This window comes from Denticeps clupeoides, chromosome 12, assembly GCF_900700375.1.
Source record: "Denticeps clupeoides chromosome 12, fDenClu1.1, whole genome shotgun sequence".
In the NCBI taxonomy this organism is placed as follows: domain Eukaryota; kingdom Metazoa; phylum Chordata; class Actinopteri; order Clupeiformes; family Denticipitidae; genus Denticeps; species Denticeps clupeoides.
Window position 1 is genome coordinate 22,058,990 of NC_041718.1, and position 19,645 is coordinate 22,078,634.

At 44.5% G+C, this 19,645-nt stretch overlaps 1 protein-coding gene and 1 non-coding gene across 4 annotated transcripts in view; one reads left to right on the plus strand and one right to left on the minus strand.

The window, feature by feature from the left end:
- LOC114801363 (chemokine-like protein TAFA-1) overlaps positions 1-16,715 on the plus strand; it is a 74,423-nt gene extending 57,708 nt beyond the window's left edge. The window contains exons 4-6 of one of the 3 annotated variants that reach the window (XR_003751492.1): positions 5,084-5,208; positions 6,286-6,376; positions 13,487-16,715. Coding sequence is in view for 1 of the 3 variants with exons in the window: in XM_028999542.1 (XP_028855375.1) it covers positions 5,084-5,208; positions 15,882-15,899 (143 nt within the window). In the remaining 2 variants the exon portion in view is untranslated. The remainder of the gene's footprint in view (positions 1-5,083; positions 5,209-6,285; positions 6,377-13,486) is intronic. The other 2 variants (XR_003751491.1, XM_028999542.1) reach the window with 2 other exon arrangements.
- LOC114801402 (5S ribosomal RNA) lies at positions 2,051-2,169 on the minus strand. Its single transcript, XR_003751509.1, has one exon. It is a non-coding gene; the product is annotated as a 5S ribosomal RNA (ribosomal RNA).
- Positions 16,716-19,645: the final 2,930 nt, after the last annotated feature.

Genomic DNA, 19,645 nt, shown 5'->3' on the forward strand with positions numbered 1-19,645 from the left:
CAGAGCAGGCAGAGGATAAAACGAACCCCAAATTCCAGCCACTACCAGGCCTGGATCAGCTGTACCCACTGCAAGTCACCCACAGATCCTGCTGTCAGGAACTAAATATTCATTTCTCCCTCTCAGCAGTGAAGTATGTGTCTTGGACTGAGACCCAGAGAGAAGAGTCTGCATGAACCACGTATGCACAGTATCGCTGGAAATATCATTCCATTACGAATCTGTTCTAATGACCATAAAGCTAACTTGGACTTGACCTCTTGACCTCTTCATTTCAAGCTACTTGACCACGTCACTGCTCGCGAATCTTCTCCAGCTCAGACTGCGGCGCGACTCGGCCTGAATGTCTAATCAGCAGCCGGCGCGACGATTACCGGCGAATAATGGGAGCGCGGTCTCGGCGAGGTCGGGGGACACTGACCGCAGATCAGGGGTGTAGAGCTGCCTCCCTGCTAATTACTCACAAGGTTCATTATCTGAGACCTGCTCAGACCCGCCGCGTCCACACAGAGACGGGGATGTTTGCATGTTTCAGGGGACCTAGAACGGGTTCCAGAGTGAATTACTCTTTTCCCTACCTCAAGCCTGACCTTTAACCCCACGGACGTCCTACAACAATGGTTGTGCTGCATTAGCTACAAGAAATCCTCTCTACGATGGATTGCTGATGAAAAGACGGATTACAAAACGTGAAAGTGACGTGATTGTCAAGGTGAAACACTGCAGCACAGCACACGGTGACACGGTGAAACATGTCCTCTGTATTTAACCACCACCTTCATCATGGGGCCCTCAGTAGCACCTTGGCGGCTCAGGCTAGGCCTCCACTGCCCCAAAGGGGAGAAGCACCCTCGATTTTCACTAACAAAAAGGACAAAACTAAAATGGTCAAGTGCAAGATGGGGATGAAAAGGACAGGTCACCGGTGTCCAGCATTAATCCTGTAAAAATATGTCCCAATTTCGAGCGTAATTTCTGCTCACTCCTAATGACCGAGGGCCGCCGAACTTACTGGGAAGCCATCGCTTTGTGGCGATTCGTTGTGAGTAAGTGGAGGTGAAGAGTCTTCATGATGATTGGAGGTGAAAATCAGCCCCGGGACCGGGGGAAATGAGTTACCTGGCAGACAGCGCGTCAGACTCATCATTCCTCGCTGATGATGACCTTCGCTTCGACTCGTGTCGTGGAATACGTGGTCCTCATCGCTGCTACACGATCGCAGACAGCAGGCTGTCATCGTGTTGGTGTCGAGGTCACGCCACGGGAAAACGGGCGTGGCAGCAGGGCAGGCGGTCCCGGGGGTTTTCACTCCAGACAGGTGGCGGAGGGCCTGAGAGGGGGGACTTGGACGAAGGTGGGCTGCGCAGCATCGCTGGTGGAGGCATGAAGGTCGGCGTGATCCAGCGCTGAAGGTCATCCAGCAGGGATCTGGCCTCGGTCCAGTCGGAGCACATTGACCTCCAGAGCCCTTGCCATGAGAAGTCCATACTGGACATTTGTCACTCCGGGTAAATGGGTCTTCTGAAGATGAGTGAAACTGGCCTAAAAACTCCAGATACTGAACATAAAACTATATTTCTGTCAGTCAGTCACTCACAATGTCACGTAATGTTCAGCAATGAGACCTGGTCCTCAAAGCCCAGGGTGACAGTGGATGGGAAAAACAACACGCCTCAGCCAATCAGAGTGAAGGGTCAATTACATTTCATATCTAGTTGATTTAAGTATTAAATGTGGATTGATTTACTTTGAAACAGGATTTCCTTAAAAAGTCTTAAATTGGATTTTTTTATAATCTAGGCCTTAAATACAATTAAATCCAACGTTACAAATACTGTAGACCAAATAAATGTATTTACTGGTAACCTCTAAATAATCTGGTGTTTGGTGTGATAATGATGTGTTTTGTATTTTGCTTTTTTGGTATCGGATTGGAATGAGCGGTATCGCCTATAGAGCTAGACAGCTAAACTCGCCGGCAGACGTGTTCACTTTATACTTAAAAAAGTATCTGATATTATTGAATCAGGAATAGAGAAGGAGAAAACTAAGCTTACAGCACCTGGTATTCCCAGGCAGTCTCCCATCCAAGTACTGACCAGGCCCAAGCCTTCTTAGCTTCCGAGATCAGACGAGACCGGGCGTTCTTCAGCTGGTATGGCCGTAAGCAATCTCTGCATGAAAATCTTGGACTTTAAACAAAAGGTGCTTGAAAACGTATGAAAGATTGAAAAGTCTGTTAACCGTTCTGGACTGGAGTTGGGGAACACAGGTTCGAGCTGGAAATCTATTTCCATCATGTCGACTTGTATGTGTGACGTCACAGCGACAGCGCAGGTGGGAATGGATACGGAGTCGGGCAACGGCAAACTTGTAGTTAAAAAGGCAAAAACAAATACATCACTAGTATTAGCACCTAAAACCCTAAAATGTTCCATTAATATCCAGCAGTTCCTATATAATACTACATGTAGTACATCTATTATAAATGTACCTTTTTTTTTTTTATCTTACTGATTTATTTATTTTTATTAAACTGCAGCATTGGGAAAATATCATTTGCAGCGATGTAAAGATTTAGTAATTTTATGTGATTTTTAAAATTTATTTTACCATATCACAATATTGATCTCAGTAATCACAATATTACTTTTTCCCGAATCGTGCAGCCCTGAAATAAGAAACGGAAAATATTGCAGTCACCCCCTGGTGGCTTGGTGCACTACAGGTAATATGAGTGTTGACAAAGGCTAAAAAATTTGGAAGTAAAATGAATATATTTCTTAAGATAAAATACAATTAATACTCTATTTTAGAGGATCATCTGGCCCTCAAGAGTATCTGTCGAGAAAAAAGTCTGGCCCTTGGACAAATGTAGTTGACAATCCCAATGAAGGGTCTTAAATTTGATGAAGGTGGCCTTAAAAAAAGGTCTTAAAATGTCTTAAATGTGACTTCCTTAAACCTGCAGAAACCCTGTGAAACTCCCTGAATTGTATTTGAAACATTTCTCTTATTTGATGATATGATAAACTGTATGTACTATATGTATTAGAATTGTAGGTGCGTTGATTGGATAGATAAAATACTCCTAAATTCATGACAAACCCTCTTACTGTCAGTTGTGTCAGTGCAAGGTGTCAGTAAGCAAGATTTATTTAAGATTATATCAATGCCAAACTAATTAAATAGAAGCCTATCAATTCTATTTTATATAAAGATGTTTTTCATACACAGAATATGTAATGTGGTGGAAACTAAACCTTCCACCCTTCAGGCTGGACCAAGTGATGATTCTTCTGTCCACCTATTGAGGTTAACATATTGAAAGTATCACATATTCAGCCAACCTGCCGGCGGTAGAAGAGCGGGAGAACATCCAGACTCCACAGAACATCCCAGCTGGCGCTGAGGGTCTTACGTAATGAACTCACCATTGTTCCCATCAGACGCCAGAGCCCCGTTCTGCAGAGCTGAGGTGTCTCAGTAAGCGGGCAGCAGGCGGCTTTGGCTCCGCCTTCGAAAACTGCTTTTTGATGAGGCAAGATCATCAAATATAAAATGCCCCTGAGCGCATTAAACGCGATTCATCTTCCATGCAAAACATGGCTCATATTTCCGAGTCCCAGTTTAATCTGCTCTCGCGCCCCTCCTCTGTTCTGAAGCTCCTCTCGTCGCAGGTATTGCTCCACTGTATCCGAGTTTATTCAGACAGTTGAATATAAATCCTTTTCTGCGGAGCGGTGGTGTAGAAAGAGGGCCACCGTGAAGCCCTTTACTTCTCTTCTTCTTCTCTTTGTGTGTGAGACATCTGTCCAGTCCTTCTGCCAGGGTTTCACGTGGCCTTCCTGGGACGTGAGTGTGATTACGGTGGGAGAGGGGTTACACGGTAATTACTCAGCTTCCTGTGTAGGCCGCTGGGACCGTGGAGGTTAATGTGAGTCTGGTTGACGGGTCTCTTGGGGGACCATCAGATGGAACTGGCCATGGAGGCTTCATGTACATTTATTCACCATGTTTGCAGGCGAGGGAAAGACCTTTCTATGTATCAGCTGCTACCTCGTAACCTTGGTAACACAAGATGAAGCAGGGATTGTGGTGTAGGAGAAATACAAATAACATTTAACCTTCAAATCCCACTCGACTTTTTACCAAGAATCAGGCTGTGAGTGAAGGAAAAAAATGTCACAATGCGCTTAGAAGGACTTTTAAACAGGAAAGCAGGAGAACACCATCAGGTTAGCAGTGGTGAGGGACAGTACGCCCGCGCTGGCCCAGTTGGACCATTATGCTGATGGAAGAGAGATCTTGTAGGCTCAGCAGCAGACTGGATGTTTCTCTTCAACGGTGCGCAGCATCCTGCATAAGACTCTGTCCGAGGAGGTAGGAGCACCACGGGTCCCACAGGCCACCAAAACATCAGCCCAGGACTGCATGTCTGATGAAGCTTCCAGAGATAAACAGGGCTCCATGACGGCACCATGGAAGGAGAGTGTGAGATGTTCATCCAGTTTTGTAGTGTGTAAGTGAGACCAAGTGAGATTTTTAATCGCAGGGCGCTTGTGGAGGATGAAAACTAGAAAATAAGTCCTGAAAATGCATTAGCTGCAGTTTTAGCCTCGGGTTCGTTTCTCTCGGCTCTGCACCATCTTATACGTGCTGTGACAGACCAGCCTCAGGCCACATATGACTGCAGTATGTGGGGGTGTGTGTATGTGGGTGTGTGTGTGTGTGTGTTCTGCCACGTTGGGACTTGATGAGATCTATTTCCAGTTTGGACACAAAAACAGCCCACAGCGGGTCAGACTGAGAAAAAACTTCATGTGTTCATATTTATGTATTTCACAGTCCAGTTAAATACATAATAAATCCAAATACATCCAATACTGGAAATACTGTTTTCTTCATTTTTATGGGAAAAATCCCTGTAAACAAAGACACTGATCTGTAGAAGTAAAAAGACCGAAGAGCTTCACTGACTGTGTGTGTGTGTGTGTGTGTGTGTGTGTGTGTGTGTGTTTGTGTGTGTGTGTGTGTGTGTTTGCGTGTGTGTGTGTGTGTGTGTGTGTGGGCTCTGCTGCAGCCTCCATTGTGATCGGGAAGTGGTGGTGTGAGATGGAGCCCTGTCTGGAGGGAGAAGAGTGCAAGACGCTGCCTGATAACTCCGGATGGATGTGCGCGTCTGGGAACAAGATCAAGACAACCAGGGTGAGACCACACACACACACACACACACACACACACACACACACACAGCCCTGTGTGAAGTCTGTATGTCTGTGTATTGCATAGAATGTAGAATTTTATAATTTGCCTGTTTCTGGACTGTCTGCGAATCAGAAATCCATTTCATGACATCTGAACGATGTCAGGTGGCCAAATATCCGCCCGCCGCACACGAGTTGGCAGGCATGATTGACAGCTGCAGGATCAGAGACAGGGCATGACAGACAACCCTGTTCTCTCTGACAACCTACACTCAGTCAGAGGAGAATCATTCAAATATTACGTCCTATTACATAACAAATATTACAGGATAAAACCAACTGCATCAACAAGATCTCATTTCATTGACAGTTTGCAGGATTTGTAATAGGTGTACAGTCTGGCAACAAGGCTGTTGGTTTCGATGCGAATTGAATTAATATGCACTCAAAATAACTACTAAGACTCTGATGAATCTGGGCTCGGTGGGTCTGTGTGTAAGAGCCGGATGGAAAGCCTCTGTTTGTAATGGTTATGGAGACAAAAAGTAGGTCACCATCATACAAGAGGGTCTGACCCAAAGTTTGATATAGAGAATATGAGCCTGCGGAGAGGTTACTGCAGTCCATGCACATTTCATGCAGGGCCCTGCGGCTGGTCAGCAGATTTGTACTCGCTCGGTGGACCACACCGGCACCGGTGTGAATAAACACAGAGACTCGTGCGAATGCCGGTAGTTCGGCTGTGCAGGGCTATCAAGGTTTTCCCTTTTGGTTATGTGTGGTATTCTGAGGCCAGCTAGAGATCAGAAGAGTTGGATGGATGGCGCACTTGTTCAAGGTCTTTAAGGTAAGATCTTTCATACTAATATGCAAAAAAAAAACCCATAAACAAAGCATTCTAGGTGTCAAGTTTCAGTCCATTTGCCAAAACGCATTTTTTCATTCTGCTTTTACACAAACCATGGAAAGTCATGAAAAAAATATACAATACAAAATTTATGTGAAAACATATTTTGGGTTTTAAAAAATGTCATTTAAAATATACACTTGCTATTTTCTCTGAACATTATCTTTGCAGAACACCCAGCCATACTCACCTTTTTAGCTCTGGAAGCAAAATGCAGGGGATGATCCAACAGAAATTGAGCTGCATTCTTGCTTCCTTAAAGGTTAGTGCCCTCTCTTTTATTTATTTTTATAGCTATAAATATTTGTTTTAATGTCCATGCAATATCACTCATGCAGTCGCTTTCACATTAGCGCTCACTGTATAACAGAAGATACCAGCTATCACACACAAACATGTTATTTATGCCTGATGATGTACCGTGGTTTTAAAAGGTATTTTTCAATACATTTTCTGATTTCTTTTCATTTTTATATGATGGATTTCAAGTTTATTTGACTGATTATGTGGTGTTGTTTTATTCATCAGTGAACTGCCACCATCATTATGAATATCTGTTAGGTTGAATAAGCATGACACAAGACAAGATGTCTTTAACTGTCTTTCATCACAGTTTTCCTTGACATTGGTGTGGTGTTAGTTTTGTTCCGGTGACACTTTTGGTGTTTGTGGTGCTAGTATAATCTGCGTTGTGGGTGGTGTTGTTAGTTTTGTTCCGGTGACACTTTTGGTGTTTGCGGTGTTAGTATAATCCGCATTGTGGGCTGTGTTGTTAGTTTGTTTCGGTGACAGTTTTGGTGTTTGTGGTGTTAGTATAAGCCACATTGTGGGTGGTGTTGTTAGTTTTATTCTGGTGACAGTTTTGGTGTTTTGTGGTGTTAGTATAATCCACGTTGTGGGCTGTGTTGTTAGTTTGTTCTGGTGACAGTTTTGGTGTTTGTGGTGTTAGTATAACCCGCGTTGTGGGTGGTGTTGTTAGTTTTATTCTGGTGACAGTTTTGGTTTTTGTGGTGCTAGTATAATCTGCGTTGTGGGTGGTGTTGTTAGTTTTGTTCCGGTGACACTTTTGGTGTTTGCGGTGTTAGTATAATCCGCATTGTGGGCTGTGTTGTTAGTTTGTTTCGATGACAGTTTTGGTGTTTGTGGTGTTAGTATAAGCCGCATTGTGGGTGGTGTTGTTAGTTTTATTCTGGTGACAGTTTTGGTGTTTTGTGGTGTTAGTATAATCCACGTTGTGGGCTGTGTTGTTAGTTTGTTCCGGTGACAGTTTTGGTGTTTGTGGTGTTAGTATAACCCGCGTTGTGGGTGGTGTTGTTAGTTTTATTCTGGTGACAGTTTTGGTTTTTGTGGTGTTAGTATAATCCGCGTTGTGGTGGTGTTAATAGTTTTGTTCCGGTTTTGGTGTTTGTGGTGTAAGTATAATCTGTGTTGTGGTTGGTGCAGTTTTGGTGTTTGTGGTGTTAGTATAATCCGCGTTGTGGGCTGTGTTGTTAGTTTTGTTCCGGAGACAGTTTTGGTGTTTGTGGTGTTATAATAATCTGCGTTGTGGGTGGTGGTGTTAGTGTTGTTCTGGTGACAGTTTTGGTGTTTGTGGTGTTAGTATAATCCGCGTTGTGGTTGGTGTAGTTTTGGTGTTTGTGGTGTTAGTATAATCCGTGTTGTGGTTGGTGGTGTTAGTTTTGTTCCGGTGACAGTTGTGGTGTTTTGCAGTGTTAGTATAATCCGTGTTGTGGTTGGAGGTGTTAGTTTTGTTCCGGTGACAGTTGTGGTAATTTTTTTGGTGTTTGTATAATCCACGTTGTCAGTGGTTTTGTTAGTTTTGTTCCAGTGACAGTTTTGGTGTTTTTGGTGTTAGTAAAATCCGCATTGTGGTTGGTGGTGTTAGTTTTGTTCCGGTGACAGTTGTGGTGTTTTGCGGTGTTAGTATAATTCGTGTTGTGGTTGAAGGTGTTAGTTTTGTTCCGGTGACAGTCATGGTGTTTTGCGGTGTTAGTATAATCCGCGTTGTGGTTGGTGGTGTTAGTTTTGTTCCGGTGACAGTTGTGGTGTTTTGCGGTGTTTGTATAATCCACGTTGTCAGTGGTTTTGTTAGTTTTGTTCCGGTGACAATTGTGGTGTTTTGCGGTGTTAGTATAATCCGCGTTGTGGTTGGTGGTGTTAGTTTTGTTCCGGTGACAGTTGTGGTGTTTTGCGGTGTTTGTATAATCTGCGTTGTCGGTGGTTTTGTTAGTTTTGTTCCGGTGACAGTTGTGGTGTTTTGCGGTGTTAGTATAATCCGCGTTGTGGTTGGTGGTGTTAGTTTTGTTCCGGTGACAGTTGTGGTGTTTTGCGGTGTTTGTATAATCCACGTTGTCAGTGGTTTTGTTAGTTTTTTTTCCGGTGACAGTTGTGGTGTTTTGCAGTGTTAGTATAATCCGCGTTGTGGTTGGTGGTGTTAGTTTTGTTCCGGTGACAGTTGTGGTATTTTTGGTGTTAGTATAATCTGCGTTGTCGGTGGTTTTGTTAGTTTTTTTTCCGGTGACAGTTGTGGTGTTTTGCGGTGTTAGTATAATCCGCGTTGTGGTTGGTGGTGTTAGTTTTGTTCCGGTGACAGTTGTGGTATTTTTGGTGTTAGTATAATCTGCGTTGTGGTTGGTGGTGTTAGTTTTGTTCCGGTGACAGTTGTGGTGTTTTGCGGTGTTAGTATAATCCGCGTTGTGGTTGGTGGTGTTAGTTTTGTTCCGGTGACAGTTGTGGTGTTTTGCGGTGTTAGTATAATCTGCGTTGTCGGTGGTTTTGTTAGTTTTTTTTCCGGTGACAGTTGTGGTGTTTTGCGGTGTTAGTATAATTCGCGTTGTGGTTGGTGCTGTTAGTTTTGTTCCGGTGACAGTTGTGGTGTTTTGCGGTGTTAGTATAATCCGCGTTGTCAGTGGTTTTGTTAGTTTTGTTTCCGGTGACAGTTGTGGTGTTTTGCGGTGTTAGTATAATCCGCGTTGTGGTTGGTGGTGTTAGTTTTGTTCCGGTGACAGTTGTGGTGTTTTGCGGTGTTAGTATAATCCGCGTTGTCAGTGGTTTTGTTAGTTTTTTTTCCGGTGACAGTTGTGGTGTTTTGCGGTGTTAGTATAATCCGCGTTGTGGTTGGTGGTGTTAGTTTTGTTCCGGTGACAGTTGTGGTGTTTTGCGGTGTTAGTATAATCCGCGTTGTGGTTGGTGGTGTTAGTTTTGTTCCGGTGACAGTTGTGGTATTTTTGGTGTTAGTATAATCTGCGTTGTCGGTGGTTTTGTTAGTTTTTTTTTTTTCCGGTGACAGTTGTGGTGTTTTGCGGTGTTAGTATAATCCGCGTTGTGGTTGGTGGTGTTAGTTTTGTTCCGGTGACAGTTGTGGTATTTTTGGTGTTAGTATAATCTGCGTTGTGGTTGGTTGTGTTAGTTTTGTTCCGGTGACAGTTGTGGTGTTTTGCGGTGTTAGTATAATCTGCGTTGTCGGTGGTTTTGTTAGTTTTTTTTTCCGGTGACAGTTGTGGTGTTTTGCGGTGTTAGTATAATTCGCGTTGTGGTTGGTGCTGTTAGTTTTGTTCCGGTGACAGTTGTGGTGTTTTGCGGTGTTAGTATAATCCGCGTTGTCAGTGGTTTTGTTAGTTTTTTTTCCGGTGACAGTTGTGGTGTTTTGCGGTGTTAGTATAATCCGCGTTGTGGTTGGTGGTGTTAGTTTTGTTCCGGTGACAGTTGTGGTGTTTTGCGGTGTTAGTATAATCCACGTTGTCAGTGGTTTTGTTAGTTTTGTTCCGGTGACAGTTGTGGTGTTTTGCGGTGTTAGTATAATCCGTGTTGTGGTTGGTGGTGTTAGTTTTGTTCCGGTGACAGTTGTGGTGTTTTGCGGTGTTAGTATAATCTGCGTTGTCGGTGGTTTTGTTAGTTTTGTTCCGGTGACAGTTGTGGTGTTTTGCGGTGTTAGTATAATCCGCGTTGTGGTTGGTGGTGTTAGTTTTGTTCCGGTGACAGTTGTGGTGTTTTGCGGTGTTTGTATAATCCACGTTGTCAGTGGTTTTGTTAGTTTTTTTTCCGGTGACAGTTGTGGTGTTTTGCAGTGTTAGTATAATCCGCGTTGTGGTTGGTGGTGTTAGTTTTGTTCCGGTGACAGTTGTGGTATTTTTGGTGTTAGTATAATCTGCGTTGTCGGTGGTTTTGTTAGTTTTTTTTTTTTTCGGTGACAGTTGTGGTGTTTTGCGGTGTTAGTATAATCCGCGTTGTGGTTGGTGGTGTTAGTTTTGTTCCGGTGACAGTTGTGGTATTTTTGGTGTTAATATAATCTGCGTTGTGGTTGGTGGTGTTAGTTTTGTTCCGGTGACAGTTGTGGTGTTTTGCGGTGTTAGTATAATCCGCGTTGTGGTTGGTGGTGTTAGTTTTGTTCCGGTGACAGTTGTGGTGTTTTGCGGTGTTAATATAATCTGCGTTGTCGGTGGTTTTGTTAGTTTTTTTTCCGGTGACAGTTGTGGTGTTTTGCGGTGTTAGTATAATTCGCGTTGTGGTTGGTGCTGTTAGTTTTGTTCCGGTGACAGTTGTGGTGTTTTGCGGTGTTAGTATAATCCGCGTTGTCAGTGGTTTTGTTAGTTTTTTTTTTTTTCCGGTGACAGTTGTGGTGTTTTGCGGTGTTAGTATAATCCGCGTTGTGGTTGGTGGTGTTAGTTTTGTTCCGGTGACAGTTGTGGTATTTTTGGTGTTAGTATAATCTGCGTTGTGGTTGGTTGTGTTAGTTTTGTTTCGGTGACAGTTGTGGTGTTTTGCGGTGTTAGTATAATCTGCGTTGTCGGTGGTTTTGTTAGTTTTTTTTCCGGTGACAGTTGTGGTGTTTTGCGGTGTTAGTATAATTCGCGTTGTGGTTGGTGCTGTTAGTTTTGTTCCGGTGACAGTTGTGGTGTTTTGCGGTGTTAGTATAATCCGCGTTGTCAGTGGTTTTGTTAGTTTTTTTTCCGGTGACAGTTGTGGTGTTTTGCGGTGTTAGTATAATCCGCGTTGTGGTTGGTGGTGTTAGTTTTGTTCCGGTGACAGTTGTGGTGTTTTGCGGTGTTAGTATAATCCGCGTTGTCAGTGGTTTTGTTAGTTTTGTTCCGGTGACAGTTGTGGTGTTTCGCGGTGTTAGTATAATCCGCGTTGTCAGTGGTTTTGTTAGTTTTTTTTCCGGTGACAGTTGTGGTGTTTTGCAGTGTTAGTATAATCCGCGTTGTGGTTGGTGGTGTTAGTTTTGTTCCGGTGACAGTTGTGGTATTTTTGGTGTTAGTATAATCTGCGTTGTCGGTGGTTTTGTTAGTTTTTTTTTTTTCGGTGACAGTTGTGGTGTTTTGCGGTGTTAGTATAATCCGCGTTGTGGTTGGTGGTGTTAGTTTTGTTCCGGTGACAGTTGTGGTATTTTTGGTGTTAATATAATCTGCGTTGTGGTTGGTGGTGTTAGTTTTGTTCCGGTGACAGTTGTGGTGTTTTGCGGTGTTAGTATAATCCGCGTTGTGGTTGGTGGTGTTAGTTTTGTTCCGGTGACAGTTGTGGTGTTTTGCGGTGTTAATATAATCTGCGTTGTCGGTGGTTTTGTTAGTTTTTTTTCCGGTGACAGTTGTGGTGTTTTGCGGTGTTAGTATAATTCGCGTTGTGGTTGGTGCTGTTAGTTTTGTTCCGGTGACAGTTGTGGTGTTTTGCGGTGTTAGTATAATCCGCGTTGTCAGTGGTTTTGTTAGTTTTTTTTTTTTTCCGGTGACAGTTGTGGTGTTTTGCGGTGTTAGTATAATCCGCGTTGTGGTTGGTGGTGTTAGTTTTGTTCCGGTGACAGTTGTGGTATTTTTGGTGTTAGTATAATCTGCGTTGTGGTTGGTTGTGTTAGTTTTGTTTCGGTGACAGTTGTGGTGTTTTGCGGTGTTAGTATAATCTGCGTTGTCGGTGGTTTTGTTAGTTTTTTTTCCGGTGACAGTTGTGGTGTTTTGCGGTGTTAGTATAATTCGCGTTGTGGTTGGTGCTGTTAGTTTTGTTCCGGTGACAGTTGTGGTGTTTTGCGGTGTTAGTATAATCCGCGTTGTCAGTGGTTTTGTTAGTTTTTTTTCCGGTGACAGTTGTGGTGTTTTGCGGTGTTAGTATAATCCGCGTTGTGGTTGGTGGTGTTAGTTTTGTTCCGGTGACAGTTGTGGTGTTTTGCGGTGTTAGTATAATCCGCGTTGTCAGTGGTTTTGTTAGTTTTGTTCCGGTGACAGTTGTGGTGTTTCGCGGTGTTTGTATAATCCACGTTGTCAGTGGTTTTGTTAGTTTTTTTTCCGGTGACAGTTGTGGTATTTTTGGTGTTAGTATAATCTGCGTTGTGGTTGGTTGTGTTAGTTTTGTTCCGGTGACAGTTGTGGTGTTTTGCGGTGTTAGTATAATCTGCGTTGTGGTTGGAGGTGTTAGTTTTGTTCTGGTGACAGTTGTGGTGTTTTGCGGTGTTAGTATAATCCGCGTTGTCGGTGGTTTTGTTAGTTTTGTTCTGGTGACAGTTGTGGTGTTTTGCGGTGTTAGTATAATCTGCGTTGTCGGTGGTTTTGTTAGTTTTGTTCCGGTGACAGTTGTGGTGTTTTGCGGTGTTTGTATAATCCGCGTTGTGGTTGGTGGTGTTAGTTTTGTTCCGGTGACAGTTGTGGAGTTTTGCGGTGTTTGTATAATCCACGTTGTCGGTGGTTTTGTTAGTTTTGATCCGGTGACAGTTGTGGTGTTTTGCGGTGTTAGTATAATCCGCGTTGTGGTTGGAGGTGTTAGTTTTGTTCCGGTGACAGTTGTGGTGTTTTGCGGTGTTATTGTGGTTGTGGTTGGTGGTTTTGGTTGAAGTGTTGGGTGTTTTTTTTCAGTGATGTTTTTTAATAATGTATTTTCGGGGCGTTTCTGGAAATATTAACATTTTGATTTTGAGAGTTTAAATGACCATTTTTTATAGCCACTTCATACCTTATGTAACACACGCCCCGGCGCTGTCACGCCTGGACCAGCCTCAGGCTCAGGTTTTTTGGGGGATATCAGCCAGACCCCGCTGTCCTGCAGTCGCTCTGTATAAACGTGTGAGTGGGGGGTTTATCGCTCGTCTGAGTTCGGTGCTCAGTATCTCCCTTCATATCTCCCACGCCTTCATTCTCGCCGCCACGTTCAGGACGCGGTGCCTGGTGTGTCTCTAACCACGAAGACTTAAAATGATGAATCTGTCGCCTGCAGGGTCTCCTTTTGCTCTGAAAAACCTCTCGAAACAATAAGCTCCTCCACCTGTCTCACATGTTCACGTACGCAGCGTCCTTCTCGTCTTCTTTTTAAAAGTGGCATGAAAGTGGAAGACACTGGCAACGCGAGAGCCTGACACCCTTGTTCTTCTGTCTTTTTTCTTTATGTCTTTCAGAAAGGGAGCGCTCCTTGCCTGTAGCTCCAGACAAGGTCTCAGTGACGAGAGCTGGGGAACCACCACACTCTCCTGCACTGGCCACATAGATCAAGCGTCTTAACACATGCATGAAAAATGAAATACTGTAACATGGATCCAAAACTCTCCATTTCTGCTCCGGTTCATCTGGGCCGCCCTGTAACCATCTGTGTGCAGGATGAGCAGATGGCCAAGAAGGCCCTTTTCACGGCTCATTTGGAACGAGCTGGAACCGCTGGTACTTTGGGTTCTAGTTCTGGCCCTATTGCAACTTCTCTGTACAAAAAAAGATTTCTAGATAACGTCCTTCTCTACAAATGCATAGATGACCACTGCAACAGGAGCATCCTGAGACTGCTGGATCTGATTGGATCTGGAGTAGCGACGTCTTTTGAAAAGACGCCATCTTTGTGTTTTATAGCACACACTTGATGTGGAGGTTCCATGTGCAACTTGTGGCTCTGTATTCTCAGCGCCAAAGTGACCCTGATCCCGGTGAAGATGCCCTCTGATAACACATGGTCTGTTCTAGCAAGCAGCTTCATGCATTCAAACGGTGTCTTTCAGAGCAAAAGTGAAGAGTCAGAAAAGTTTCAAATCTGCTCTCACTGTCTCATTAAACTTCTCTTCTGTCTTCATTATGTCTGTGCTTTCATCAGCATCTGCATCACGCTTTTCTCACCTTTTCTAAATGTTGATCTAATTGCCTTCTGTTTCCAGCCGCTGGATAAATTGCAAATGAATAAACTATGAGACAAATCTGGTAAAGTGCCGCTCTTTTTTGGTTTTACTGCAGAACCAGGGTGGTTAGAAGGTCCAAAGTGTGTTTGCATTTCATCTTGTTTGTTGGAAGCAGTGCTTCCAATCGTAATAAAGTGGCACCTTGTGGGGCCAGGAGTCCATCAAAACTCCCACATGCCAATCATCTGCTCACCTTCTGAACCAAACCAGGAGGGCAAGTGACAAGTCGGAGCAAATTTTCAAATATTTAAGCACTTTTAAGTGTTCATGAATCAGTCCGGACAATCAGTCCAAAAAATGGCAGCTTCAAGTGGCTCGTGAACCTTGCAAGATGGAGTCGTTTTGCTCGTGGGCTTTTGGGAAAATGTGCTCATTTCGGGGGGAAATGTTGTAAAAGGTGCCTGGCAGCACAGCGAATCCACAAGTTCATGAGTGTACGTCACTCTGGATAAGGCCGTCTGATCGATGCCAGAAATGAACCTGTAATTTAGCAATTAATCAAAAGCCCATCATGTCCAAGAGATATGGAATAATTACATAATTAGCTGGTTTATTGGAGGACCGACACCTGGATCAGCCCGCAGTTCTTCAGTCACACTCAGGGTTCCGTCACACTCCAGGGTTCCAGAGACACGATGGCAGTAAGTGGGGTTCGAACCTGCGGCATCGTGGGGGTCTGGCGAGTGTCCTGGATGCCACATGGTGGTCGTACGTCACACACGGCAACAGAGCGTTTTAGGACCATCAGACGTCTAATAACGTGAAATTAGCATATTTCCAGCACACACAGCATGAAAACGTGTTTGTTGTGTTCTCATTAATCTCATTTTCTGTTTTTAACTATACGCCTCACACAGAGTCATCAGCACCTTAAATTTCGATTGATCTGGTCTCCAAATGAAGGAATCGTACTACATAAGGTGTCAATCAAGCAGAAAGTCTCATTTTCTCCTTCCCCGCCACGTATTCAATCCCCTGAGCGATTTTCACCTTGTTCAGTTGCCGTTCTCCGTTCTGTCATTTCACTGGTTGTAAAACATCGTTGGTCATTTCTGAAAGTTTATGAAAGATCACGCTCGAGTGAAGATGCTTTTCAGAACTATGACGTGGGTTCCTACCTTCATTTGCCACAGTAGCCAACGCTACTGAATTATGAAATTATGGAAGCAGAGTTTTGGTCTTGTGCTCCAGAACAGTTTTGTTACCGTGGCGTCAGACGGTGACATGCTGGGCCACCTCCCAGTGCCAGCGTGGCAGGAGTGCGGGGCGTCATTTCTCCGCCGTGAAAGTGTCACTCAGGCGCTGCTGGGTGTCCCCCTGTCTTGTCACCAGCCCCCCACCCTGTGGAGATGTGGACATATGCTGCCCGCTGGGGGGCTCGGGACATATTTATTCAGCCAGGAACGTAGGTTGGGCTCTCGTGCCACGTCCATGTCCGTATATTCCTGTAACTGTATTTTTTTTCCTTTTGAAAGGCGTCCAGCGGTGGGAAGGGGGCGGAGCTTGGCAGGACAGCGAGGGGGCAGCAACAGGCAGTGGGCGTGGCATGTTGTTGCCACGCCCGGTGTGTCTCGCCATCATGAGCGTTCTAACCGTGTGTCCGTGTTCCCTCTCCACCCTTCATCTGTTCCAGATTCATCCCAGGACCTGACGAAGGCGCTTCCTCGCCGGGAATCTCCCAATCAGAACGGACCACAGCGCTACAGGGAGGGCGGAGACTGGATTACCTGTTACCGAGGGAAGGAGAAGCTTCCAGAACCCTGTGGTGCCAAGGATTTTACAGAATCCCTTTTTAATCAACCAGTTCCTGGTGTCTTCAGTCACCCTGCATTTCTTTTTTTTATAAAAAGACAAACGGAGGCGAGATGCCGGAGACCCCGCCCTGTCCAGACCACAAACTCATCTTCCTGTCATTTTCACCCGAGTGACATGATGCTGTTCAGACTGTGAGACACACAGCAGCTTGTGTGACCCCTACAAAACAGATGTCCCCCATGTCCCCTTTCTCTGCTGGCATGCTCGGTGTATTTCCTGGGCGCTCTTTCTACTGACGGTACATAGCTGTACATATATAAATATAAATGTATATATCAGCATAGAGGCATATAAGAGGTGAGCGGAGACGTGTGGTGTCCGTCCCCATCCCTGCAGGTCCCCCTGTCTAATGTTGTCAGTGTTTTGTTTGCTTCTGTTGGGAGAATCTGGGAAAAGGCCAAAAAAATTAATGAGGCAATTCATTCCAACAAAGCGCTGAAAAAGAACAAAAACTTGAACCACAGGCATGTAGCGGGTTCCAGCGCCGCACGGACTCTTCCAGGCCATTCTTCAAGATGCCATGAAGATGCCACGCTTGGGCACTCAGCAGGTGCACATGTGATATGGCCTTACCAGAATAAAGGGATTTCTCTAGTCCTATTTTCATCCGGCCGTCGTCATTTCTCCAACAATAAGAACCAATTTCCCAAAAGTAACGTCTCGGCTGGAATTTGTTAATGTGCCGTCACTATTATTACCATTAATGACATTATAATAACTATAGTTCAGAAGCACAGAGACACAAATTAAGATAGAATTAAGGATCATTCAGGCAAATCCCAGTGTGGAAACCGGGAAGAAAAGTAGCGTATTGTGCCAAGAAAATTCCAACTTTTCTTATTAAAAAAGCATGTGTTCTTGTGTTGGTGCAGCATGTGTGTCTTTATTAGCAGATTCACGGCACAATCAGACAGCGGAATATTCACCGTCCTTCATATCTAACAGGATTCCGAGTCCCCGGGCTCCCGGTGAGCTGGGATGAGAAGATTAGAATAAAATGCCAAGCATGTAACTTTCCATCGACACACAAGTCACTGTTTATTCATGTAAAGTAGCTCAGCCTTTTCAAAGATGCTCGGGGATATCGGCAGAGGGGCTTCCATGGTAGAACAATGTTAGAACCTGCCGTGATCAGCATCTTCTCTGCTGGAGACAGAGACCTTTTCTCCCGTCCCCGTCATTTTATGTGGTTTTACCACTTTAACGTAACAAACCGTGAAGAGACGCCGCCGTAGAGCTGTGGACCATGAAGGATTTAACTTTATCCACAGTAGATGAAATTGAAGATTAATAATGTGCCAATAATGAGTTCATTTCACAGGGAAGAAGAACCGATTCCTCTACGTACCAATACTGATCCCAGAACAATACCTGGTTTTCAATATCAATTCATGAATGATAAAAATTAGGCTTTTAAATCAGCAACACATAATTCCTGACAAATCAAAACTCTCATCTTTTGATCAATTGAACTTTCTAAGCAATTTAATGATAAAAAGATTGAAAAGTTGGTGACTGTCCGGGGTCTTTCCTTTCCTGCCAGTGTGAAGGGATTTCTGGAACTTGTATTAAAATGTGATCAGTGGAGACGTGTGGTTATTATTTTTAGTTTCTGACAAGATGGTGCGACACGGTTTAACGGGCAGTGGTGGCCTAGCGGTTAAGGAAGCGGCCCCGTAATCAGAAGGTTGCCGGTTCGAATCCCGATCCGCCAAGGTACCACTGAGCAAAGCACCGTCCCCACACACTGCTCCCCGGGCGCCTGTCATGGCCGCCCACTGCTCACCAAGGGTGATGGTTAAATACAGAGGACAAATTTCACTGTGTGCACCGTGTGCTGTGCTGCTGTGTATCACAAGTGACAATCACTTCACTTTCACTTTAAAATGTTTTTTTAATGCAATTTTATATTTAATTCTGAAAATATGCTGACGTGTGGCTCACCAACACAGGTTTACTAGAATAACTGATGAAAATAATCAAGGTCACCAGGGGAGCATGAGACAGAGCGAAACAACCACCACCATGAATGTGAGGAGGTGAAACTGGAAATTCTGGCTGGGAATGAGTTCTACCTGAAGACTCTAATCACATCATATCATAATCATATCTTTTAGAAGCAGACGCATTCTGTGTGAATTCTCCACATCAGACAATTACTAAGTGACAGCGATCCAACATGACAGTAGATCACGTCCAGGTAATTTCTCATATTATTCCATGAACCCCGTCTTAATTCACTTTATCCCAGGATGCCTTTATTCATTTACATTTCCAGCATTTACCAGACGCCCTTATCCAGAGCGACTTAAAATCAGTAGTTACAGGGACAGTCCCCCCCTGGAGACACTCAGGGTTAAGTGTCCTGCTCAGGGACACGATGGTAGTAAGTGGGGTTTGAACCTGGATCTTCTGGTTCATAGGCGAGTGTGTTACCCACTAGGCTACAACCACCCTATTCAGATATCAAGGACACCTACACACACACACTCCCTTCACATCTCATCTGAACCATTTTTATAGGCAAGTCTCATCATCTCATGATAATTCTGGTATTGTTTTCTTTGAGCTGCTCTGGAGTGCATCGTTTTTAAAAACCAGAAGAAAAATGTTCCAATGTGATGATCCATGTCTTCCATTAACCTTGACGACTGTTACCCCCCTGCTGAAGAAACGGGGTCCCTGGACAGGTTGGACCTGCCAAGGGCTGCCCTTTTGGAGGGCTGTCTGCTGGACTCGGAATGCCAGATACAGTACGTGTGTGACACGGCTGCCTTTGATGGGAATTTCATTACTCTTCATTATCCGATAGGTCTGCAGGTATCTACTGCGCTTGGTTAGACGACGTTCAACACACCAGAGACTTGGCCTCCAGACGCTCACTGCAGTTCAATGTTGCCAGGCGATGAAAAACTGATTCTCCAAATGACCAGTGGCACGTACAGAAAAGGCGTGCTAGTTCACCACAGTCGTGCACATTATTAATAACCGCAAGGACCAAGGCGAGTGCAGAGTGTACACAAGGTCAACAGCACCATTAAATCCAGAATTAAAAAGCACACCCGAGATGCATTTCACTCGTCTAGATGGAAGCACGGCAACACAGAAAAAGAAAAGTCAGGATTCCGTGTGAGTGAGGGATCACGTGGAAAAATGCTGGATGCTGCAACATGCTTTGACCCGCTTTGTTGTCACCTAATGGCCACTGGCTGCCATACGGAAGTCGTACTGATGATGGTGTTGAAAATCATACTGTCAATGAGCAGCATTTCCATGACTAGCAAACACATTTGAGCTAAAGATTGAGGAAAAGTGTGAAGTGAAGAATAGAACTGCAGTATTACAGAAGCCCATTTATTCAGCTGCAATGCGAGAGTTTATGAACACACCGTACACGTAGTGTGCATGGCCTGCGGCTCAGGGAAAAGCGCTGAATGGGGCAGCTGGGTGAGGATTCCTGTTACGGCACGGGACGTATGGTCTCCGTACACCATCCTGGCGCTTCAATCTCTTCTGCTCTCAGAATGACTGATGCTTTGCACATGCCTGCATGCCGAAGTTATTCCACTCATGCATCTACTC